The sequence below is a fragment of the Notolabrus celidotus genome, chromosome 3 (assembly GCF_009762535.1).
Source record: "Notolabrus celidotus isolate fNotCel1 chromosome 3, fNotCel1.pri, whole genome shotgun sequence".
Classification (NCBI taxonomy): domain Eukaryota; kingdom Metazoa; phylum Chordata; class Actinopteri; order Labriformes; family Labridae; genus Notolabrus; species Notolabrus celidotus.
In genome coordinates, this window is record NC_048274.1 from 7,463,007 (window position 1) to 7,490,314 (window position 27,308).

At 41.7% G+C, this 27,308-nt stretch overlaps 1 protein-coding gene across 3 annotated transcripts in view; it reads right to left on the bottom strand.

Moving 5' to 3' along the window:
• Window positions 1-21,898: 21,898 nt before the first annotated feature.
• The window catches only part of pcdh17 (protocadherin 17), a 67,053-nt gene continuing 61,643 nt past the window's right edge, over window positions 21,899-27,308 (bottom strand). For all 3 annotated transcript variants that reach the window (XM_034681002.1, XM_034681001.1, XM_034681003.1), the window contains exon 5: window positions 21,899-26,712. In XM_034681002.1, the coding sequence (XP_034536893.1) occupies window positions 26,012-26,712 (701 nt within the window). In that variant the 3' untranslated portion in view covers window positions 21,899-26,011. The remainder of the gene's footprint in view (window positions 26,713-27,308) is intronic.

Below are 27,308 nucleotides of genomic sequence, written 5' to 3' on the forward strand. Positions count from 1 at the left end.
CTAGCTAGTCGACACTGGTTGCAGTGGCGGTTCTGGGGAGGGGCCAACAGGGGCCAGTGCCCCTGTAAAACTGAACCTGGACCCCCCTGTGGCCCCCCCTCCACACCAAAATAATATACAGTAAAAAAAGCTTCGGTATCGAGCCAATGTTACAGGCAGAACACATGCGTGTGGCACTTGGTTCCAGTCCCTTAGAGTGCTAAGGGACTCATGTTGAGTGTAAACAGCCAAACAGCTGCTGTCAGTCTGCATTTTGATATAGTACACAGTAGGATATATGTCTAGTATATAGGGATGCAATGATGTTTTGCCAGTTTGTTCTCAGCCGGTCCTGGCTCTTCTCAGTCTCTTTCGTCAGGGTTGAATGTGTCCCTCTGACAACACCTTTGGCCCCAGCCTGGCCCCCCCAGTAAAATTGGTCTAGAACCGCCACTGACTGGTTGGTTAAACTAATTACTAGTATTCGCTCTGATCCCCTTCAAACATACACACCTACCCGCATTCTCAGATCCTCTTCCTCCATGCTCCTCACTGTACCGCATGCTCGCCTAATGCCCATGGGATCTCGGGGTTTTAGCCGTGCAGCCCCTAATCTCTGGAACTCCTTACCACTAACCATCTGTAACTCAGACTCTCTTTCAAGTTTCGAATCCCAAATTATTCGAATAACCGTCGAATAGATGCCAATGATTATCGAATTGTATTTTGGCTTGAAATGCCCATCCCTACCACAAACCACCAGGAAACAAGGGCTGCAACTGATGTCTGGTTTATTTCTCCAATATGGTGTTAATGTAATTGACATGTAATTATCTTATACAAAGAAATGTGACAAACGTTTGAATCATGTCAAATATTCGCAAATTAGATTAGCATACATGATTAAATTAATAACTGTCAAAGTCAGAATTAACATGTTATTTGTCATAATATTATCAAACTCAGCCTCAGGTGATTAAGCAAACTATAATTCAAATTTATAAAGGAAATCTACGACATTGAAGATGGATGCAAAAGAAACATGACAAGCACTCAAATGTCTGGAGACGAAGAGCGAGGAGGCCTAATTTTATAAGGTGGTACCACTTCTGAGCCAACCATAGTCTCTCTAATGTTGGCTTCTTCCTCAAAACCAGTCAGGGAGAGCTCTACAGTTGTTTTCAATGGCCAAGAGATGGACCAATAAAAATAAGTTTTTCCTTGGACTGAGTTTTGAGTATTTTTTTTGGCACCTTTAACCCCGTATGAATTCATTTGGCAAATAATGAAGATGGACTAATAAGGCCCTGGCACCATGTCCGATGCTCAGGCCCTGATAATAATCATCACACTGGTAGTCAGCCATGTTGGTGAAAAGTTATCCCAGTTCTTTAAAGCAGGAAACAACACAGCTTGACCTTTTCAGTGTCATGTTCGTCTGTTCAAACATCTGTTCATGAACAAAACGCCAACAAGAGAACGGAGCATTAGGACTTGCGAGGAAGACTGGTTAGTGATAATCTGCCCTTTCTCTCCGTCTCTGTGTTTACATGGTGGATTTATGGTGACATGACCTCTATAATAATCAAAAGGGACAGGCAGAGGTTACACCAGAGGGTGTAAGAAGACATATTGTCAACATGATCCTGCCATACATGTCTCCACTTTCATCTCCTCTTTTTTTTTTGCTCCACTCTAAGGAGTTCAGTCTTTTTGCATGAGTGCCTGTATCACAGATCCCAGTCCCCTCTAAAGCAGACATCAGTTGGCAGTTTATCTAACTCCACAGGCCTCCTTCATCACAACAGACCTCCAGCTGTCATGGTAGACATCTTTCCAGCCGCCACACTGAGGGGAGAAGAGGTTCAGTCCGACAGCGCTGCTCGGGCTCCTCTCCGACACATCAGGCCCTCCTAGGAAGCAGGAAGCCAAAGCAAAGGGAGCTTTTCCCTTTCTCCTGTGGCTCAGTGTGCAAAGATAGTTATTATCCTCAGGAGGAGGTGAGAGAGCACCGTATGAGACAACAAGGTGCAGAATGAATGCAACTCTTTCTTCCGTTTCGATCTTTATCTTTTTCTGTGTACCCACCGTGCAGCATTTCTACCTTGCTGTGCTTCTTTCACCTTTCCTCTCCCAGTAACTACCTCTTCCAAACAGCTGACACCGACACAGGTAATTCTGACTAATGTGACAAATAAACTCTTCTAATCTCGACAAAGTGGCTGTTGCTTTCTCCCATGCACTCATCTGTGCTAAATCAAAGGTTTTATGCAAATAAAGGCTCTTACTTTTCATCCAAATAAGCAGCTAGATCGGGTTGTAAGCTGGACAGCTTTGAACTTACCTGGTAAACAAGTGTCAGGCAGCGTGCTGAAATGCAAAACCTCCCCGACATTCACCTGTCAAAAGCAGACTCTTTTCCTCTAAATTACACCTTTTCTAACCAAGCAACACCTCCCGCCGAGAGGTTTAAGTTTTTAATCAGGTGTGTCTGCTCAGTGATTCACCTGCTCTGCTATTTGAAACTCCTGTGACCTTAAAGAGCTTAGCGCAACATCCTCGCTTCCACCGTGGAGCCTTACTGTACATGCAAAAGCTTAAGGCTGTCATCTGTGCAAACTAGATAAATAATGTCGGGAAAATGCTTAAATTCCACAAGCAAACACGCCAGATTTGTAGGTGTGCTCAGTCAAGTCAGTCATACTCCAATCTGCAAAAAACAAACAAAAAAAGCCAACACACCCTGTTTTTTCCTCTCTGTTGCTTCCTTGTAGGAAGTACATTACTGTGTTTGCTATTGGCATGGCAGAAGAGGCATTTAAACATTAACAATAGTGCATCAGGATGTATGGAGCCTGTCAGGGTGTGTACGCTGTGCTCAGCTGCAGAAGCACATCGCCGTAGCGCGGCTGTCTTGTAAGCGAGGGAAGGTTCGGTGCAGCAGAAAGACAAAGCTTCAGCCTGCAGTATTTATGAACATTTTTTAGAGAGGTGGTGCTGAGTGCTCTCCTTTGTACTCACCAGTCTACATATCTTGACCTACATAACCTATGTGTGACAACAGGCAGTCATCTGCATAGTGCTGTCGGCTCCTGAGGGAGAAGGCTTGTTTTCCTGGAACATTGACAGCGTTATTGTGCTCAGTTTTAATGTGCCAAACAATTGATTCTTTGGAATTCAAGTACACGCGGAAAGCTGCAACTTGTGTCAATTCAGCCTTAACACAAATAAATATATTTCCCCTAGAAGTAGTATCAAACCATGCAGATAGTGCAGTGGTAGCTGCCAAGGTTTTCAGATCCCTGCCAGGGAGAATTATGCCGCCACCCAGACACAATGAGAGTGAATAAAATTTTGTAGTGCTCAAGGACTGGTGAATATACATTTTAAAAATTCATCAAGCGCATGCCTTTCCAGACGCTGTACATTGTTCTGAGCAGCAGCTATTGTGTGAGACAGCTCTGCAGATAATTGATCTGGAGTTTTATCCTTTGCTTTGTCATATTTTGAAGGAATGCATGATGTTGAAAAGATATTTAAATGTTCTGCATTTCATGTTTTGAATATTTCCTGCCCTAAAAAAGGGAATCTGTCCTCTAACCCCATGACCAACTGTCAGGGAACATGTGATTGTGATCCACTGGGCCTTAACAGAAGGAGTAATGACATCACAGCCTCTTTATCCAACACACTTCAGGCTGAATTGAGGTCAACACATTTGGAGAAGCTGAACACTGAGAGACAAAACATGTCAGGTTGAGCTTTTATCATCCCTGGAAAAATAGAAATTATCTCATATAACATGTTTACGTTTTTGTTTACATAGTTCTGTGTTTACTTTATGCTCAAGTACTATTATTATAAGCATTTGACCTACATGTAAGCTTAGAGCAATCAGTCTGTGCTAAATATTTCAGCAGTGAGGAGGCATGCATACTTTCCAAAACAGTCAGCCTGTAACTGAACATCCAAAGATAATTCCAAACCAAATAAGGTTCATTGTTTTTCTTGGAGTGCTCTAAATTTGTAAGATGATCGTAATCATCTCCTCCACTTAACTCAGCCGTTGAGCAGTTCTTCATGCAACCCTGCCAGTCGTGATTGGGCCTCAGTTTGTGCCCCACTGGTCCTGGATGGTGCCATCAGGAATGGATGTGGTCTAGATACCACACAGGCCTCTCAGTACCATGCCAGATGCAGCTTTGCCACCCGTGGCACCATCTCAACCTTTTGAAATTTAACGGTTCATGTACGTCAGGGCTGAACCATCTGGCCCTCTGAAGCTTTTCCACGCTGAAAAAATGGCTTTGGAGGTGATGAAATGGACAACCAGGGCATAAAAGGTTTACAGTTTCTTACTTCTACTTTATGTTTTTCCTACTACATCTAGTGGGGTAACAAATTGTTGACTTTATGTCTTTCTGTTATGTTTTCCCCATGACTATTTATCAGTTTCCTTGGGCTAAGAGAGTCCTTAATTTGAGTTTCTGTTACAGAGAGTTCCTGTTTGTAAAAGAAAGCAATCTGTCCTCCTCTTTTCAGGCTGTAGATGTTGTTTCCTCAGTCTTAACCTAATGATGTATACCTCTATAATTTGCATTTTTGCATGACATGCCTTTTTTTTTTCTCTTTCTAAAAGCTCATATAAAATATTGGCGTTTCAAATCCTTACACCTAAAGATCAATCAGGTGCAGGGTCTTCCTTGCTTTCCAAAATTTGACCATAGTCTCTGACCTGTCACCTGCATGATTTGGTTTGAAAAAAAAGGTTAGATAAGATCATAGGCTGTATAACAAATGGATGTAGTGTCCGTGAGGTCATTTGTTTCTGATGCAGAGTTTTGAAGACTGTAGTCGGTAGTCACTATATTGGAATATAGAAATGCTGACTCAACCTAACTCAGGGTTCCCACTCTTTTCCAGAGATCATTTTCCAGGACATTTCCAGGACATTTTCATTGATGATCAAGCTGGTATGACAGTCTAAATTTAGTTCCTAATTTAGTTCCTAAATAGTCTAATATGTTCCTCTCAGTGGAAGTCTACATTGAAAGACATGTAGTCTATGGCTATCAATGAAATCATCTCTTACATACTTAAAAAAGATGGCAAATTGATAATAGAATAATGCAACCACAGATGTACAGCACTTCACTTTATTAGTGCAACCAAGTAACAATGAAGGGCAACATCTCAGCTTTCTCTTTTCTCAAAAAATATAAAATGAGCAAAGAAAAAAACAAAAGAGCCAGCAAAGGAATCAGGAAGCTGCCTTATTGAAATAATTAAATAATAAGAATGATCAGAGGATCAGTGCTTTAATGACCTAAATAGAACTGAATGACAAAAATGGCCACAAATGTTTCTCAACTCAACTCAGACTCAAAATATACCTGCTTAATCATGATATTCATCCTGCTAAGTGGTCGATATAAAACAAAGCAAATGTCACGTTTTTTTATTTGAGTTACCGTAAACTCTGAAAAAATCGCACTGGTGTAAAGACGCACTCTGTATTTGAAGATCTCTCAGAGATTTAAAAAAATGTAAACTGTCTTCCTGCATGGCGATGTCTATTATGATCAGCGATGTCTACAACGTGGAGTTTCTGTGCAGCTGTGTCGCTCTTTTTGTTCTGTTTGTTTTCACTATCGGGAGTTTGCACTCCTGCTAGCTAGAGCAGGGGTTCTGAAACTTTTTGGAGCCAGGGACCCCTTACAGGTGAGAAAATTGTCCATGGCCCCCTCATAATTGTAACACAGATTAAGCACATTAGTGATGTGTCATGATGAAAAGCTGCGGCTCTGAGAGCCGATGTTTTATAGTGGAGAGCCGGCTCCCGTTTTTTTCCTTTCGCTGCTTAGCACTCACAGTGCTCAGCCCCAGCTCTGCTCACAGCAGAACTTTGTTTTGATTGGTCAGCATGGCTGCCATGCGGCCAATCATATGTGAGGATATAGGATACAGGTGATGGAGGGGAGGCTGTGTATCCTGGCTTCATCTGTTCCTTCAAAGAGAGTCTTCTTGGAGAGAGGGCAAATGCTCACTGAGAGGAGAAATCGGATCAGCACATCCAAGCTGAGGCATCTGATTTTTCTCAATGCCAACCTGAGGACGTTAATAATGTTTGCTTGAGTTTGGTTCTGGTTCTGGTTCTGTTTGCTCGAGTTTGGCTCTGGTTATGTTTGCTTGAGTTGGTTCTCGTTCTGTTTGCTTGAGTTTGGTTATGGTTTTGGTTCAGTTTGCTTGAGTTCGGTTCTGGTTCGGTTCTGGTTCAGGTATGGTTCGGTTCTGGTACAGTTCTGGTCAATTCTGGTTCGGTTCTGGTACGGTTCTGGTTCGGTTCCGGGTCGGTTCTGGTTCAGTTCTGGTTCGGTTCTAGTTTGGGTCTGGTTCGGGTCTGGTTCGGTTCTGGTTTGGTTCTGGTTTGGTTCTGGTTTGGTTCTGGTTTGGTTCTGGTTCAAGTCTGGTTCGGTTCTGGTTCGGTTCTGGTTCGGTTCTGGTACGGTTCTGCTTGAGTTCGATTCGGTTCCGGTTCGGTTCTGGTTCAGTTCTGGTACGGTTCTGGTTCGGTTCTGGTTCTGTTCGGGTTCGGTTCTGGTTCGGTTCTGGTTCGGGTTCGGTTCTGGTTCGGTTCTGGTTCGGTTCTGGTTCGGTTCTGGTTCAGTTCTGGTAGGGTTCTGGTCCGGGTCTAGTTCGGTTCCAGTTCAGTTCCGGTTCGGTTCTGGTTCGGTTCTGGTTCGGTTCTGGTTGAGTTTGATTCTGGTTCTGTTTGATTCTGGTTCTGTTTGCATGAGTTTGGTTCTGGTTCTGTATGCTTGAGTTTAGTTCTGGTTCTAACCCTAACCCTAATCCTAATTCTAACCCTAATCCTAACCCTAACCCTAACCCTAATCCTAATCCTAACCCTAACCCTAACCATAACCCTAATCACAACCCTAACCCTAACCCTAATCCTAATCCTAACCCTAACCCTAACCCTAACCCTAATCCTAATCCTAACCCTAACCCTAACCCTAACCCTAACCCTAATAACAACCCTAACCCTAACCCTAACCCTAATCCTAACCCTAACCCTAATAACAACCCTAAACCTAAACCTAAACCTTACCCTAACTCTAACCCTAACTCTAACCCTAACCCTAATCCCAACCCTAATCCCAACCCTAACCCTAATCACAACCCTAACCCTAATCACAACCCTAACCCTAATCACAACCCTAACCCTAATCAAAACCCTAACCCTAATCACAACCCTAACCCTAACCCCAACCCTAACCCTAATCACAACCCTAACCACAACCCTAACCCTAATCCCAACCCTAACCCTAATCACAACCCTAACCCTAATCACAACCCTAACCCTAATCACAACCCTAACCCTAATCACAACCCTAACCCTAACCCCAACCCCAACCCTAATCACAACCCTAACCCTAATCACAACCCTAACCCTAATCACAACCCTAACCCTAATCACAACTCTAACCCCAACCCTAACCCTAATCACAACTCTAACCCCAACCCTAATCACAACCCTAACCCTAATCACAACCCTAACCCTAATCACAACTCTAATCACAACCCTAACCCTAACTCCAACCCTCACCCTAATCACAACACTAACCCTAACCCTAATCACAACCCTAACCCTAATAACAACCCTAACCCTAACCCAACCCTAATCACAACACTAACCCTAATCACAACCCAGCCCTAATCACAACCCTAACCCTAATCACAACCCTAACCCTAACCCTAACCCTAATTACAACCCTAACCCTAACCCCAACCCTAATCACAACCCTAACCATAACCCTAACCCCAATCACAACCCTAACCCTAACCCCAACCCTAATCACAACCTTAACCCTAACCCTAATCACAACCCTAACCCTAATCACAACCCTAACCCTAACCACAACCCTAACCCTAATCACAACCCAGCCCTAATCACAACCCTAACCCTAATCACAACCCTGACCCTAATCACAACCCTAACCCTAACCCTAATCACAACCCTAACCCTAATCACAACCCTGACCCTAATCACAACCCTAACCCTAACCCTAACCCTAATCACAACCCTAACCCTAATCAAAACCCTAACCCTAACCCTGACCCTAATCAAACCCTAAGCCTAATCACACCCCTAACCCAAGGATCAGGGTGAGAATGATTTTGTAACAGAATAAATGCACACAATTGGGCAATTATAAGGCTTCTCATAAAAACACCGTACGTAAAAGGCTTTTCAACACACAAACCATTAGTTTTTGCAAAGTTAAGGTAAAATATACGGCTACAAAAGATCCTAAATTAAGAGCTGTTCAGGAGTCGAAAGAGCCGGCTCTTCTTTGGGGGCCGAGTCAAAAGAGCCGGCTCTCTGAAAAGAGCCCAACTTCCCATCACTAAAGCACATGCTTACTACCATTTGCACTCTTAGTTGCCCTTGGAACTATTTGTATTGTAAAACGTATCAATGTAAATACTTCAGACCTGTACCATCATGATAAACAGATAACACTTCAATTTGAATCGAGTAAATACCACTTGTATACTTTAAAACAGAGGGTCATTTCATTCTTTGTGGACTCAACATGACAGCATTTATACTTTTCAAGTAATTGATCTTACACGCTTTCAGAAAATAAACAGTAACAAGACTCGCATATCCCTTCGAGCCACCAAATGGTATCATAACAATGGTGTATGCTGTTTTGTAATGACACAGCACAATTTTATGATGTACTAGAAATGTATTCAAATTATTTCACGGACCCACACGCTATGGTTCGCAGACCCCCAGGGGTCCCAGGACCCCACTTTGAGAACAACTGAGCTAGAGTAAGGTAATTGAGCCAAATGTACCATAAAACATAAACAATATACCCCCCTTTTCTGTGAATGCATGATTATGAAGTGAAGGAGAAAAGATGTGAAAAAAGTTGCGCAGTGTTGCTGTCTTTTCCAGCACAGTGTGCACTCAACTTTCAATGAACGGGGATGTGTTTTGTTAATAGGGTCAGGTCAAACGCAGCCAGGTTGGAATAATTTTCCAGGACTATATGTGATTTTCCAGGACATTTTACTTTTTCTCCCATTTTCCAGTACTGGAAAACTGGTCAACTGTTTTCCAGGTTTTCCAGGTTTTTCAGGATGCGTGGGAACCCTGCTAAATCTCTCTTGACCTAACCTGAGAGGCGGAGTTGAGGCAGGCTTTAAACCAGCTACAATGTGGCCACTTGTCAGTTAAGTTTTGCCCCTAATTATGCAAAACGTGTAACTTTTATATCGTCAAACAAATGTAGAAAATATGCAACAAACATACAAAAAATATGTAAAAACAGCTATTCAGACCAAAACATCTTTTTGCACCAGGCTGTATCCTTCTTTCCAACCCCAACTCGGTCTCAGCAGATGTGTGTCTAACATGAGTCTGGTCCTGCTGGAGGTTTCTGTCTGTTAAAAGAAGTTTGTCTTTGCCACTGTAACTTAGCAACTGTAACCAGTAGGTCACTCAGGTCTTCTGATCAGGGCTTGCTGGTTGTCCCTCGAGCTCGTCTAAGGACAAAAGGTGACCGTGCTTTTGAAGTGGTGGCACCAACATTGTGGAACGCTCTTCCAGTAAATATTCGTTCAGCTGTCTCTGTAGTCGCCTTTAAAAAACTCTTAAAGACACATTTATTCAAACAGGCCTTCGAATCACCTTGTACACACTAATGTTTTAATTATGCTATTGTCTGTTTCTTTTAATGTTAAATGATTTAATTTTTTTTTTTCATTTTAAATTGAATTATTCTATGAAAGGTGCTATACTAAATAAAATGTACTTACTTACTTACTTGCTAAATGCTAAATGCTGCAAAGTGCTCTGCTCATGGTGGATTAAGATGAGATCAGACTGAGTCCTGTCTGTAAGATGGGACTGGATCTTATCCTGTCTTGATGTTGGGTCTTTGTAAATAATAGAACTTAGAGTACGGTCTAGACCTGCTCTGTTTGGAAAGAGTCTTCAGATGTTTGTTGGGATTTGGCGCTTTATAAATAAAGATTGATTGAGATTGATTGAGCCTCAAGTGGAAACTCTAGGAACTGCAGTTTAACACTTCTACATAAGCTTAAATTCTCAAGACAGGAGTTTCCCGATAGGATAAGATGGTAATATAATTGGCACGCTGTAAAAGCCACCGTCACTGTGCAAACCACATACTGGTGTCAGAATAACACACACTGTTCATCCTAAACCCTCTCTTGTAGATGTTCTGCAGTAGGATAGAAATTCTCATGCTATCTCTTCCATCTTTTATGCGATAGAGGAAAGTCATTCATTACAAAACCAAAATAAAGAGACATTATTCGAAGCAGCATGTGACAAAACAGCTGGTTCCTTGTTTCTCATTTAGCATGAGAATGTTTTCGTGCAACTATTGATGTGAAATATGGATGTCACTCACAGGCTATAATCTTTCCACCCGGGGTGCATGACGCTAGTTTAGGTGAATCACTTATTTTATCGATATCTTAATCTGCTGAGTCAGTCGGATGATGAGTGCATTGATAAATCAATCAATGATGATCTATCAGAACAAGCAGAAGTCATGCGGTCTGACTCATTTGCAGGAGTTAATGTCGTGGGCTGTCAGTGTGACATCTGACTGTAAGCGGGTGTCGGGCACATTGTGCCACACCGAGAGCGAATCTGAGACAGCACTGTCACTGTCCTTCTGCCACTCAACTGACACTCAGAAAACAGGGTGTTCAGATGTGCACTGGGCTGTGATCTAAGCTGTAACACTAGCTGCCATGCACACACACACACACACACACACACACACACACACACACACACACACACACACACACACATGCATGGTTACACACACCTTCACACACACAGTCACACACACGCTGGGTGGTCTGGAGGAAGAGAGAGAGAGAGGCAGAGAAAGAGCAGTATATCTGACGGGGGAAACATTAGAAGGGCATCTCTTATGTTTTCCATTAAGGTAACAGAGATGTGATGGCAGGGATGTTGGACCAGATAAGAACTGAAAGAGACATAAATGGAAATGGAACATTTTTTTTTTCCCCCTGGGCGACCTTAGGCTAGCATGATATTCACTGTGACTTGAAATCTTGTAGCAGTGTGTCAGTGTTAGGTAAGCTTTCCATTTGAACTTACATTCCTGCGTCACACACATCTCAAGCAAAAATATAACAAGTAATATTTTTCTTTTTCCAACCCTCTAGCAAACACTCTCACAAATAAACTCTGCAAACAGTCACCAAAGACGCTACCGCCCATTTTATTCTGACTTTTGCTGAAGAACGTTTCTTTAAAGGCTGAAGTTTGGACGCTTCTCTTTTACTTTGAAAGCCTAGTGATGTTTCTGTGCTGTCAGAGTCTGAATGCTGGCTCAGAGAGGAAACAGAAACTGGCAAGATAGCACTATATTTTTTACAAGGTTTAGTATTGTGTTTATAGTTCAGAATCATTGCAGTAATACGTTTTATAATTTGGGGATAAGAGAAGTTAAAACAGTTTAACAACTAGTAAGCTTTCTAGTGGTTTTTTTTGTATGTTTTGACTCCAACTCTGGGTTAAACAGCAACCATGTGTTCTGATAAACGGAGACAGACTTGATGTGGTGGAACAGTTCAATTATCTTAGTGTAGTTTTTGACTCCAATCTCACCTTCAAGGAACACATTAAAAAAATCTAAAATATCATAAAGTTTAACTTCTCAAATTTCCGCCATATAAGACCTTTCCTCACTTCAAGGTCAAGCAAAAGCCTATATGAATGCAATGATATTTTCTCACATCACTTATTGTTTTACAACTTGGTCACACACAACAGCCAGCATGCTAAAACCCACCAAGTCTCTCTTTAAGAAAACCGTCAAAATCTTAGACAGGAAACCTCTCTATTTCCTTTATTGCAACATAGTCAGGAAGAATAACTTTAAACATTGACCATTTTCAAATCTATCCTGACATCTGTCTTGTTTTTAAAGTTCTAAATAGGCTTGCCCCTCCGTCATTGAGCCAATTCATCAAAAAAAACCCACAATATGATAAATACTAGAGCACAAACAAGAGGAGACTGTGATGTACTGAGACGTAAAACCAAATTCAGCCATATGGTAGTGTCTGTCAGAGGCACACAGTCCAGGAAAAAACTACCCACCTACATTAGGGAGCTTGAGAACTACAGTACCTTTAAAGAAAGACTTAAACATTGGTTTAAAAACAAACCAGTCATGTACTCATGAATAATCTGTAATCCTCATTTGATGCCCGTTCCCTTGGGCTTTGGCCTCACCTTCCATCCTGTTTTTATAATGTCACAAAGGTGTATGTTTTGGTTGTAAAATTTGTTTGTAATTCAGTTCGTGTAGGAATACTCAAGCATTTGAAAACCATGTCCCATCCCTAGTTAAAAGCTCTAAATGTTACATATTCTGTATCAAAGCAAAGAAGAATTGCTTGGTTTTATAATTCAAAACAATCTTGTAGTGGTCCTTTCGTTTTAGAAAAGGTCAGTGTTTGGATGAGGTTTAAAATGCTCACAGATCGGGTGTTAGCGGTAAACTGCAGCAGGAGGGTTCATCTATGTAGCGCAGGCTTTTGCATCAGCACCTGAACAGGAGAGAGCCCGACAGAGGGTACTATCCTTTTTGAGCCAAATTGAGAATCCTTAAACACAATTTCCCTCCAGCTGGTAAAGTAAATGTCAGATAACATTGGAATAAATCAAACACCCAACCCGGGGAGTCTTTGTGTTATGTGGCACACATCTCAGGGGAGTGCCTGTTATTTACACCCTCTCATCCTGTCTAGCTTGGTGCTGTGCAGATGCATCACATTCTCACTTTGTTGTAGATCAGCTTTAGACTGCTTTAACTGTCAGCCGTGGCCCTTTAAATCCCGCAGGGCCCATTCTATTTGCACTAGCCATTAGCCGAGGAAAAGGCCTCTGTCTGACGCCCGGCTTATTTAGCAAGTCTTTGTTTGTTTTTCCCTTGCTGATTCCTATTTGATAGTTTCATTCCTCACTCCTCATTGATGTGGCGTGTGATTCTTTTTCTTTTCCTTTTTTTTTGTTTCTGTTTCATAAGTTTAGGGAGTAGCTGGAAGGGTTGGGGTTCAAAGCGCTAAAGGATGGTCTAATCACATGCAGGCATGCTGTCAGAGGCTTTAATCGCCTTTGTCAGCCATGTCTCTGGGTTCAGAGAGGGGCCGACATCCCTGCGTGATACCCACTGCTGTGTTCATACTGGAGATACATGAACTTTGAAAACAAAGGGAGGAAGGCAGAGGCAGAAGGCTTTGATCAGAAGAAAAGTTGCCAGATGCCATTGTTGTACATACAATAGCATACAAAAGTTTGGTTGGGCTAAGACTGACTCTTTGAAAAGGTCCCAACAGACAAATGCCTCGCAGATCTTTATTGTGGACAATTGACTTGTAAGGCCAAAGTCCTCAGCTTTCAAACCGAGGCATTATTCCGGCTGACACTTTCTAGTGCGAGTAGACTTCAAAGTGAGTCACCGCACTATCACTGTGGTTGACAAACGAAAGAAAATTGTCTAGACTCTCGCCTTTGCATCTCCAAAAAAACAACCTTTTTTTTCATGTTAGTGACCCTACATTTCTTAACTGGTACAAACAGCTTTTAAAAAATAAAATAAAAGCTTAACCGAAGGAGGAAATCCACCAGCCTGAATCACACCGCAAAAATGACATTTTAAGGTTCATGAAATGTGGAAAGACAGGGTGGTGAGGACTGAAGGATGGAGACTAGAGATGGAATGCGTGTTGGGGAAGTTGTTGTCTGTTGAGGTCCATCTGGACTCGATAGGAGGGATAAGAGGAGGAAAGAGAAAATGTGAATGTGAGTGGCAAGAGGAGGAGATGAAGTGGAGAGAGAAAGTGAGGTAATCCTGAGGGAAGAAGAATCATTTAGTCCAGTCATCACGACCGATGGCATGACGTTAGAAAGAAAAAGGGCTGGGCTACACGATACTCTAGTTGCTGAAGTGTGTCTGCTATGTCTTGCAAACATTTCTCTTTTCAGTTTGTCGTGTTAGTTCCTATATGACACATCATAAATGCAGGGATGTGGTTACAAGATCTTGACAAACTCCTCCTTTGTCTTATTCGTCCATCTTAGAAACTTCATAATTCTTCTTCTGCGTCACCATTTTTGTTTTATGTGTGCAGAGAGAAAAATCCAACATGCTAGGCTTTCTATTGGAAGGTCATGTGGCTTTCTTGTTCGCCAAACCTCCTGTCTCCAGAAATGAAGCTGATGGAGAAGTGCTAAAACTGCAGTTCATTGAGTCCACTTGAGGCTCAATCAATCAATCTTTATTTCTATTGCGCCAAATCCCAACAAATGTTATCTGAGAGTCTTTCCAAACAGAGCAGGTCTAGACCGTACTCTATGTTCTATTATTAACAAAGACCCAACGTCAAGACAGGATAAGATCCAGTCCCATCTTACAGACAGGACTCAGTCTGATCTCATCTTAATCCACCATGAGCAGAGCACTTTGCAGCATTTAGCAAGTTACAGTGGCAAGGACAAACTTCCTTTAACAGGCAGAAACCTCCAGCAGGACCAGACTCATGTTAGACACACATCTGCTGAGACTGTGTTGGAGAGAGGGATAGAAGGAGATGAAGAGTAACTCCCATCAACAAAAGTCTTTTATGAAAATGCTAAATTTGCTTCTAGAGATTAGATTGTATTTACATTATACATGCAGCCTTTATTCAGTGTGAGAAACATTAGAATCGCTTGTCTCATGAAATGATGGTCATAAATGAATTAACTCATTTAGAAAATTGATTGTCGTGATTCAGGTCTGCATTTCTCTGCCACGTCGGACAAACCTGTCTGAGGGCGGCGTCGCTGATTATGAAAAATACGGCGCAGACAGAACTCCTGGCATAGAATCACATAATTGCCTGGAAATGTCAACTATGTTCTCCTTTGATCAAATAAAATCAATATGGCAGATAAAGAGCATAAGCTATTAAGGTAAATCTAATTGTCTGCCCTGCTGATTTATTTTTCCTAACATGAGATTCATCATGCAGCAAAAGTAATTGGTGTGTGTTTAGGTGCATGAGTGTGTGTGTGTTCAGATATCTGCATTAAGACTTAGATGAGTGGAATTAAACAAAATTTAAAAAAGGACACAGAAAGTTCTCTCTGAAAGAAAGTTTAAATATAGAGCACTCAAAAAGGGTTGTTGAGGATATATCTCTGAGGACATTGTCAAAATGACATTGGGATGGAGCTTGGTTAATGATGCCATAGCTAATTGATATTAGAGCAAAGGATCAATGGTGCATCGCTGCCAAAAGAGAACGGCTTCAATAGTAAGACGTTCATCCCCAAGGTCATATTCTGTTACTGTAATATTGACCTTCCTGTTCCCTCCTGACATTCTGTCCAAATCACATCCTGTCGTTATCATGTAGCCATTCAGGTATCTGTCTTCTCTTTCATCCAATACATCCTGTCTGTGTGACGGCCTCTGTGGCAACACATCAGAGTCCAGCGATAAAATCACTGCAGTATTGAGCGCTGAACTAACAGAACAAAGTCTTTTTCACTTGGGAAACAAAGAATAGTTGTAAATATGCTCACAGGTTTCTAAATGATATTAAGCTTTTTGGTTTTCCAGCCATAGACTGGAAAATTATGGATGTTATTACATTGATGTCACCCATTGGTTCCTGAGGAGGGGTTTTAAAGCCAAATTATGCTGGACGCCATGTTGAAAATGCTAAAAACAGACCAAGAAGTGGAGGTGAGGAAGGCCGTTACACAAATATGTGCACATTTCTGAGGCTTAATCAACCTCTGGCTGCAAGAATTGAAGCTGAAGTGGAAGTGTTAAAAACTGCAGTTCATCCAGTGTCCACTTGAGGCTGGCTGCAGAAACACCAGAAACCACACACACACCCATCAAAAGAAGACGATCTTTGCAGCATTAATAAACATGTTTGCAGCCTGGTTCAAAAAAAGGCTTCAGTCTACGTTCCTAATTTCTCTATCGGCACACTGTAAGGGGAGAATTTTTTCATAGGGTACCACGGTTATATTTTCAAAGGTATAAAGATTACGGGTTTTCTATTACAAGAGGCACAGCTGACTTGATTGATAGGTGGGAAAACTGTAGCTGTTGGCTAGGAGGCTAAAAGTCTGCCTCTTTACATCACACTCGCTCAACACTAGTTATGTTGAGTTCAACATTTCCAATATGGCTCCAGCTGACGCTTAGCCTCAAAACAGCGCTTCAGAAACGGATTGGTGACATCACGGACACTACATCCACTATTTATACAGTCTATGGGGTTAATATCTTCAAAACAGATGCGTTATAAAATAAAGAATGAAATATTTAAACCAATTCCATTTTTAGTAACTTGCCGAAAAAATGTTTCATTCTGCTGTAAAAGGCGTTTTAACATAAGTGTTAATGTGGCTTTCAGAACTTTTGCAGTCAGCCCCTAGTGGACACCAGAGGAACTGCAGTTTTGGGCACTTCTTTTTTTAAATAGAATCCCTTCAGAGTGGACAAGACTTATCCACTTCATGTCAGGGTCTTGTCTCAGCCTGTCAGGATTCTATTTCCCATACCTGCTAACCATACATTACCCCTTACATAATAACTAGATAACTTGGAGCAATCCGGATATGCCTTATCTATTTAGACGAACAGCTTTCCCTGGTTGAAATTGACTATCTTTAATCGTGGTGCCTTAAACTATGAGACCAAACAGGACTGTCAGAAGAAGATTGACTCTTTCATCTTAGATATCTGTAACACCTGTCATCGCTGCCGTCAGGTTGGATTTTGACAAAACTATTTGCAGAACACAGACTGAACATACTTTTGTTTGCATTTCACTTAGAAAAGTTTCCAAGTGAGTGATAAGATAGACAGATGAAAGAAAGCAAGAAAGGAACTTTCATGGGAGAATACATAGTAGGCATGAACAGAACTGATCTTCAACGAGACAAGACGCACTGCTTTGTCCACACAGGGCATCAAAGCTGACTCAAAATGAAGTATCCGCACAGCTGCTTTAAGAGAAGAAATGTCGAAAAATGAAAACATCCAAAGTTAAATGAAGGGGAGTCCTGTGTTTGGCATGAAACCAGCTAATGCCTGTGCAAATAAATATAAAAAGAATGACTAATACACAGCAACACGTCAGGAAGTGTACCCTCAATGAGTCACAGCGGTGGCACGATGCCACGATGCCACGACTGTCAGGTTACACAAGACACACAGAACAGAAACATTGAAAGTTAGCTGTGTATATATTTAAGTAACATAAAGACCAAACAGGTTAACAGAATTGGTTTTAAAGTCCTGGTGGCATTTACAGAAAGGTCCCTTTACTTCCTGGGTGTCTCTCACGCTAGACATTGGATATTAGTGGATTGATTTGGCGGTGTCAGGCAGCTCCACAGATTGCCTTGGGCACTAATCTATGTGATGGAATTCATATGTCTACTTCATATTAAGTTTCCTGTTTTGCTTATTGACCTTTTCATCCAGCGTTTTCCCCTCCCTGATGTGAGTTGGCCTCCTTCTCAGAGGCTGTCTGGAGCCATTATTGGGCGGCTTTCTGTTCTGCTTCCGGTGAGAAACACGAGAACACTTACCGCTCGGCTTCATCTCGAGGTGACTGCCGATGGAGGGCTTGAATGTTAAAGAGAACTGGCAGTGTGAGGTGTCTGCTGCAGTCTGGAACGTGTGAATTTAAGAAACATATGTTAATTTTGGGTCCTTTATTCTGTTTTTCATGCTGTATTCAGTTTTTGTCCTAAAGGATGTAATTTGCTTCGGTTTAATGTGTAAAACACAAACAGTCTCCAGATGATGCAGACTGAAGGATGGCCTTCTGAGCCTGGCTGCATATTTATATGAAGCATCTCAAAGACTTATCACCATGGCACATTCATGCTCTGTGTTTTGTTATTTGACATTATGTAGGCATGTTTGTGCTTCCTATCATTTCTCTTTCTGTGTGATTAAAAGTGATTCTCTTCATCCCCCTCTCCAGCTCGCCGCCGGTCTCTACCAACTGTAGCTCTTTTTTTTTTTTCCTCAGTGGCATCAAATCCAACCCGACATGCATGACTGTTCCTGTTTTGAAATGTACATTCATATTCCCACCTCTCTTCTTATGCTAACAAACACGCACACACAATCTGAATCCCTGAGCCCACACACTTCTTTTCTTTCTCTCCTGAAGTCACGCACACATTCACGTTTTTCAGACTGCCTCTCCTTCTCCAACACTGCCACATATGAAAGGAAACCCTTGTCCTTTAACTCATGTGTGATGAATACCTTTTCTGCTTCATGTTGAAAAGATCTTCCCTCCGTTTGGCCTTTTAGCCAGCTCGATATAGAGCAGTGCTTGATTAAATCCTATTAGCACAGTTATTTGCTACCAAGGACCTTGATAATGTGCAGTCATATAATTTATCTGTTCTTCCTAGTGTCACTTTGAAATCTCTCACTTAATGCAAAACAAAAAAGTAAAACATAATGTTCTTGCTATGTGTAGGTATCATAGTCATTCATTTTAATGAATGCATCTTCTTCTCTACAATATGCTGTTGAAGCTTTATTCTTATAAGAAAAGTTGTTGGTTTTTATGAAACTATCTCACAGGGCCAAACACACTCCATGTTACCCATGCACTCTTTCAAAATGGTGCTTTCAAGAACGCTACTCTGCTATCTTTTTAATTATTATCTGCCTTGAGGCGACTGGTTGGATACAAACAGAATAAAACCTTGGTGCATACCAATGGTCTGCAAATCAGTAAAACATTCCCTCTGTGGTCAAAATGAAAATTAATTTGATCGAGTCCTCCTCAAGTTATAAATAATTCCTGGAATAATTTATCTTGATGTATTTGAATTAGTTCTTTTTGGAAAATTAATTTTTTTGTGCACACTGAGCACTTACGTTACCATCCCAGTCAGTTCTGAAAGTTTGATGTGTATTAAGATGGATCTTTAGACGAGTGCACACACTGGAGACAGGAGTTTGCAACAAATTAGTTTTGTATTTGGCTTTTTAAAAGTTTTCTTATATTTAATCACTTGGAGATTAAATTCACTTAGTGAATCGTGAGTGAGTCACAAAGGCATAAAACCACATGTGCATCTGAAATTAAACCCTCATAATGGAAAGTCTTTCCTGGTTTATTATTATTACTACAGTGTAAAAATCAGCATGCATTATTTTTGTTTTGTACTAAAAACCTACAGGAGCATTGCATTACATTAAAGGCTCTTACATGAAAATCCTCCTGTACACATTCAGGGCCATCCACAACCTCGCCCCCCTGTATCTGTCCGATCTCCTCCATATTGTCACCCCCTCTCGCTCCCTCAGGTCTTCCTCCTCCCTCCACCTCTCTGTGCCCCCTGCCCGTCTCAGCACCATGGGGAGCAGAGCTTTCAGTCGCTCTGCTCCCCAACTCTGGAACTCACTCCCACCAGACATCAGAAATATTGACTCTCTACCCTTCTTCAAATCAAAACTCAAAACCCATCTGTTTCAATCTGCATTCTGTTTAATTTCCACTGCTTCATTTTTAACTTGGTGTTACTTTGCTTGTTGTTTTCATTTATTTTATTGTGTTATTTTATTTTATTGAGTTTTATCCCTCTCTAGAATAGCCTTGAGCGCTAAGAAAGGCACTTTCAAATAAAATGTATTATTATTATTATTATTTAAATACGTTTTACCAGCAATGGCAGCCCTTCTTAGATTACATTGATTCTATTTACACAGAAACTGACAACTGAGCACTTTCTTCCCTTTCCCTTCATTTTGTTTTATTTTATGTATGTACCTGTAATATTCTATTTATTTACATTTTTTTAATATTGTTTTATTATATTATTATTATTATTATTTTTCCATTTATTGAAAAACATAATTAATCTATGTCACTCATACACTTTGTCTCTGCCTCTGAAGCCTAAAGTGACTTCCCAAATGCACTTGCCTGTTTTCAGGTAATGATCACCTATTTGTATTATCTTGTTTTCTCTCATGTATTTACCTGGTACTGCTTGTTTCTTTGTTTGTCTACCCCTAATTAATGTTTGTATGAATGTGAGGTATGTGTGGAGGGATCAATGTTCTGGGGTGGGTGGGATCTCAATGGTAGTTTTGTTAATGTGTTTTGTAGCTTCAGTCACAGAACTCTGTTCAGACTGTTACATGTCACAGAACCTACTTTTCACTTGTCTGTGCAACAAAACCCAATAAAGAAACCTTGTACCAAAAACCTACAGGAGAAAGATGCTGCACATGCTCGAACAATGCAAATCTAATATCACATGCAAAAGTCCTGAACAAAAACAACTGTGCTGCAAAAAAAAAGAACTGCATCCACTGCAAACATGCTGGAAATAAACAAATAATGCAAAGTTGTAAACATGCAAAAGATAAAAGCTGGTTTCAACATGGATGAGATACCACTGAGTGCAGCATCCTCAGCCGCGCAGCTACAATTAGCTTTCTGCCCAGTGTCAGGCTTTGAGAACACAGGCATGCTGGCTACAAAGCTCTGTTAGCCGTGCAGTTAGTGTTAGCTCCAGGCATCCCAGAGCAGCCTCACAGAACCCCCCGCTCAGGTCCTTCAAGGTGAGGAAAAAATGATGCCTGACATCCCCCTCCCTCCTCTCCATTCCCATCCCCACTGTGTCTTCACCATTACCGGTGTCAGAGTCCAGGGCACACTCTCTCCTGGCTGCACTAATTATAATGCTTCTCCCTGATGTCAGAGTCTGCCACTCTCCCATCCAAACAATAAATGTAATGTCTTCTTCTTTGTCCTTTCGATAAAACTGTTACACTGAGCGGCCGTATGAACCTGGATCACTTCAGTTTAAAGTCTGCATTTTCTGATTCTGCAATCATTTGTGTGAATGCAGTTCTCTGTTTTTTGGAGGATCTTTTCTTTACATTTGTATTGCATCCCTTCTGTTGCAATTATCTGGGACTTTTGCATGTTTGATTTTTGAATTTGCAGCATGTGTCTCTTAATGAGATAGAAAGTAAGATAGTTGGAGTCGTTGCAGATCATTGGTTCTTGTCCATCACTTTAAGAGTAACTGACTTAGCAACTCATATCAAGGCGCCAATATTTACATCAGTACAATAGTTACACGCTTTCCTTTAGGGGAAGTCAAGGTTAAGGTCACATCTTCTACTGCCAGTGTATCATCCACTCCAACACCTACCATGCAGTAATTAGAAAGTAATCAAAGCACATATGAATAAGCAAACAGCCCTCATACAGTTTACTTCTCTTACCACGGGCTAGTGTTGGAGAGACTTCAAATTGGCCTCTGAAAATGAATCTAGCTGAAGAGCAGAGTGCAACATCTTATCTGAGGAACATTAGTACACATCATTTCTAGAACCGATTTATTTGCCTCTGAGCAATTAGAAAAAAAACATAGCTGGAGCAGTAATCTGTGGAGTGGCAAAATCTGAACTAATGTCATGAATGAAGAATCATTTGCCCAGAGCAAAATTTTAAATGTGTGTGTGTTTGTGTGTGTGCATGGGGAAGAGGTGCATACCCATGTGCATTTAAAAACCAATGAATGCAATTGAAAAAATCAAATTTTTATCTTTTCCTAAGTATGCCGGCACTTAGAGAGTAAACAGTGAATCTTATTTGACAAAGCAGAATGGCTGCAAGGATGCCTGAGGGAGCAGAGAAAAATATCGGGTGTGCGAGGTTATCTCTGGAGAGGAGAGAAATTAAATCAAAGCCATGACTAGCTGTTCCTCAACCAACTCATACAAGGACAAGAACAAACATTATTATTAATTGCTTTTTTATTTGATCTTTTCATCTTTTTTTCAGATAGATCACAATGAACACAGCCTTTAGACAATAGCAGTTGAAATAATCCATACAAATGAATGTCTCTGGCCATCTTTTTTGCACCAGATGCCCGTTATAGCGTGGAGCCCTATGCTATCAGTGTGGGCTTTGGAGGGAAAGGAAGGAGAGGGTGAGGGAACGACACTGACGAACATTAAGTGCCTGTTTTAACTAACCAAAATGGCATGTTGTCTGTGTGTGTGTGTGCGTGCGTGTGAAGCGAGTGGCTGTCTGAGTCTGCGTGCACCTGCATCAGTGTGAGTCAGAGACCAGAGGCGCTTCGCCACATTCAACAAGGCCCTGTCCTAATCACTTGGTAAAATCAACAGTCTGAAGTGGGCAAAAAGAACCCACTCTAGAGCTGAGTAATGCACTGCCAACAGTCTATGATGCCAACAGGGCGTAATTAGTCAATAATGAGAGGCCTTACATCGCGCTCAATCTCCAACTATGAGTTGACCTCGGCAGCGGCGGCCTCTGCTCTATTAGACAGAAAATAGCCTGAGAGAGGGGCCATGGCTTTGAAGAGAACCCTCCATCCACTGGACCCCGGCTCATTTCGTGCCCACAGGTCGTGAGTATACAGACAGCGGCCGAGCCAGTGGAACGCCATTAGAGGGGACAGCACTTTAGATGTTGACAGTGACTGTGTGTGGCAGCCAGACTGAGTAACAGACACAATCCTGGGGGTGACCTTTGCACTTTGTCTAAAATAATGCCCAAATAAAAGCTGGAGCGCAGCAGCAGCAGCAGCAGAGCTTTAATGCGAGTTGGAATTAAATCTTTAGCGCGCAGATGAAAGAAATTAAATAATAGGAAAGGAATTGTTTTGTCGACATGGAGGGGAATCAGGCACATACATACACACACACAGAGTAGAAAATGCTTGATCTAGCATGAAGACTGAGCACAATGAGATAAAGAGGAAATAAAGCATGAACACAAGTGTGGAAGTGTCACATTTGTCTGGGTAGTGTTTGCCCTCTCTTTCAGCCTTCGCTTTACCTTTAAGGGGCGATGCATTCAAATGAAAGGCAGTGTGCTGCTGGAGTGCCCGGGTTATTTGTGTGTGTGGGTGTGTGCAAAGCAGCAGTTTTGTTCAGATCTCACTTGCAGCGTGCACTTTGAACAGCACATTTAAACTGTTTGTGCTGTGTTTATGATGTTAATGTCAGGCCTGCTTGATTTATCCAGATATTTGAGTGAGATCACCGAGGAAAAAAAAGAATCTTTTTAGAATGCTCATAAATATTTTCCTCCTCTGTCAAATCTTCCAAGCCCTCTCTGAAAACAGCCGCTGCTATCTCCAAAGGGAAAAAAAGAGCAAGGGTAAACCGAAACCAAATACTTTACAGACGAAAGAGAGGAGAAAAGCTACGACTTACTTTGCTCCTCAGGGCGACAGAGCAAACAGCCGCGGAGAAAAGTAAGCAAATGAAAAGTGAATAAAAGAAACGATGGCAAGTAGGCTACAGAAACAGCAAGATGGCAGAATGACAGGAGGATGTCCAAACATGTAAGTCGATTAAGAAAATAAAGCAGGAGCAGAGAGATACCAAAATACTCAGATGTGACATGTTTGGAGGTTGTGTAATATCTGCCGTCAAGATTCCAACTCAGCTCAGAGACACTGAACACACCAGGAGCCGTGTGAGTGTAAGTCACTGTTCCCTCTCATGGCTGCATTTCCCTTAGATTTGGTGATTATGGTCATTTTCCCCCAGAACACGTCTAATCTAACCGCCTACTGTTCTGCTTATTTAACGCACAGAGAATATTAGAAAAAGCACCTCCAATTCTTATCTCAGAGGGTGGCCGAAATGTGCCAAAATTTTCAAAAATAAATGTCTGTATCATTTTTTTATTTAAGAAAGCCTGAATGTGAAGACACTTGGTTATATAAACCGTGTACCTAAACAGCTAAGACATCAAATTCAAAAGAAACTTCAGATAGAATTTCAGATGTCAAGTTTCTCTGCAAAGAATGAGAATTCTAACATGTATCGAGAAGGAGTACATACAGAAACAACACAGACTGCTGAAAAAGAACCTCTTTTGGTCCTTTGTAGAAAATGCACATTCTGGTGGACCAGGGCTTTAGAAGCAGTCACAAGCTCCACAGATACAACAAGCTCTCCGCAGAGACAGTAAGGCAGTTTTATGATCACCAAGGAAACCACTCCACCTTCCATATGGCAGGTTTCTTTTTTTGGAAAGAAAGTAAAAACGTAATGAACACAAAATCCGCATCCTAGTTATTGTTAAAGAAAAATAGCTGCCCTGTAAAAATCTTGCTCAGTAAAAATATTCAAACCTTTTTTTTTGCTGTTTTTTTTTTTTAATGTTTTTCTTGTCGTTGTTGCTTTTTGTTGTTGGTTTTTGAATTGTATTCTAGATCAGCTGGCTCATTAAGCTTTTAACAGTTATTGTATCTGATCCAGCTGGATCTCAGGGTAAAAAGAGGCGACATCTCAAAAGCACTGAAGCCAGCCTGCAAAGATGCAGAGTAGAGAGGAAAAAAAACCACCAAGAAAAAAAAACCCAAACTAAAGCAAACTCACAGAGTTCGACAGCTACTAAGGCAACTTTTGCCAAATACAATATAAGCCCATGTATATTGCAACACAACTATATATTAATTTAATAAAATACACAATATAGCTTTTGTACACATAACAATTTGGCTCAAATGCACAGAAATTGCAGTAAAATCAATAAAAATATGTCAATTTTTTGATGTAAACACATCTAAATCGGATACATTTACACATATAATGATATTATGTATAGTGATAATGTGAAGGGACATTTTGTTGTTTGTTTATATTTTTGGGTACTTCGAAACAATGGCAGTGTCCTTTGCAGTTCTTTGAGTTAATACCCCGTTCTCCACCTTTACTTGAGGACACTTTGTTGCTGAGATTCCTCATTTCTTTTTTTCTTAAAAAATGTATAAATATTCAGTTAATATTTGGACACTATACATGGATTCATACATATAATCATCTATATCATCATATAGATATCATCTTTTCACAGTTGAGGAAAAATGTCCCTTTTTATACAACTTGTGATTGCCTTAAGGCAGAGTCACACACATGATTATTCACTGTACACAAGGGACAGAAGCTGATGATGTTCATGTAGAAGACAATTACACAGATGGCCACTTGTGTTTAAGCATAAGTGCGTGTATGTGTGTGTGTGTGTTTGGGGTATCAGTGCATGTGAGTGTGTCAGCACGTGTAGTGCACATGTGTAAAATTGGTGTGTGCAGCTACACCGGTCAGCAACATGAATGTTTAAATAGAGGCGTGAGACAGACACAACTTACACATGTGGCTACAAATGACAGGTGAAACAATGGTTACACTGTTAATAATTCTCCTTCAGCGAAGCATCGAAGCCCCAACGACCCCCCGAGTCCACAACCAACACAAGCGGACCTGATCCACCGATCTCTTCATACCGTGATACAGGATCCATCACACGTTTGACGCAAACATTAAAGTCAGAAAAGATAAGGTTGTTTCGTGTTTTCACCGTCCCAAATAGATTAGAATCTCTCTGTTCGATTGTCGTGTCTGACCATTAAAAGTCCTTTGTCGTTCAGTTTCTATGGCCATCACACATAACAGAAATCCACCTACACACACTTGGATATGTAGGGTTTCACAAGAGACCATGAACAACACACTTATGAGCTGGTGGGCACTTAGATAATAGTTTGCGAGGTGCCAGAAGCAAAGCCTCTGCAATTTGTTTAAGAATCCAAAACAAAGAGTTTATAAATTCAGTAGAATCCAGATGTTTTGTACCAAGTTCCTCTCTGTTGGAAGGGATCGCAGCACCAAAACTGGTGCAAATCACTGACATTATAAATGTTCCTGTTTCCCGTCCAGTGTCGGTACTTTTCAACAACAAATACAGTGAAAAAAAGCTCCAATCGTACGAGCCGTTTAACCTTTCTGATTTGTTTTGGTGAAAGTTTTGGCATGAGAGTTTTTGGAATAATATTCTATTCCTCTCTCTTCCTCCCCGCTGTTTTCTGTTTTAGTCCCTTGTGTCACTTCCTGAGCGTGCCAGTGCCCTCACTTCCTCTGCAGTCCTGCAATAGTTTGTCGATGTCTCTCACCACCTGGTCAGCGTCCATTCTGTCGCGGTTTGCGTTCCCTGGCTCAACGTGCTCCAGGACAGACTCCATCTCACCTGTTGCCTCTTGGCTTATCCTGGAGCGGGCCTCTGCGAGCACCTTGGCTACCGGATCTGAGGGAGGTAAGGGCGGGTAGACGCCCTGTTCTCTGCTTTGTTTGGTTGGTGACAGGTACTGGCCGTCAGGAGGCCCGTAGTGACCGGAGCAGGTGGCAGGAGGAGGTTTGCCTTCAGCTCCGTCGGCTGGGCTTTTGATTGAGGAGCAGGGAGACATGGTGGAGCAACCTTTGGTAGGACTGCTGGAGGCTGAGGGAACCTCCTGGAGCAGTGGACTGAGGGCACGTTTTGCTTTCAAGTACGGCTTGACATTGGCGACCAGGATGGTGTGATCACGCCTCTCTTTCCCAAAGGTACAAAACGTCTTCTTGCCGTTGGGGTTGACCGCCTCGTAGGTTTCTGTCTCCGGAACAGTCTCCATCCCTGCTGGTACGAACATGTTGTTGCGGTAGTCGATGCCCTCTGCCTGGTTTCCTCCAGCGGGGAACTGGGGCATCCAACAGCGGTCAGAATGACCCAGAACTCGGCACTCCTCCGTACAGTTCACACAATCCTCATCTGCAGTTGGAAAAGAGGGAGGGGGTGGATGGAGAAGAAAGTGATATTTATGTCAGTAGTGTGCATAGAATAATAAAACCACACAGGGAGAGGATAATAGAATCATAGAACTATTATGAGACTGAACAGTACAAAGGATTGGACCCCAAAGTTAGGGGAGTAGAGCCAAGCCTAATGAAATGATGTAAAACTGGAAGAGCCAGCGAAGGATGTCCCTTTCCAAAATCTGTAGATGCATGCACACACACACTTTTCCAAGGGACTGGGGGACACCTGCTAGCATTTTCCAAAGCCCCGATCAAGGGGATGGTAGAGCATACAGAAGGGATGGAGAGGGAGCGAGAGAAAAACAACAACAGTTGAGGTTTGGCAAAGGCATAGTGCCGTTATCATAAATTCATGTCAGTGGGCTTTGAAGCCCTCCCTAGACAGCGAGACTGTGCCAAATGGCTTGTGCTTCTTCCCTGTGTGTTTGTGCCTGTTTATTTGCGTGCTCCTTGTTGTTGTCGTCTGCACAAGCATGTGTGTATAAGCGTGTGTGTGTGTTTTTGTCTGTGTGTTCTCTTCTTTCATCTCTATTCAGGAGGATGCACACT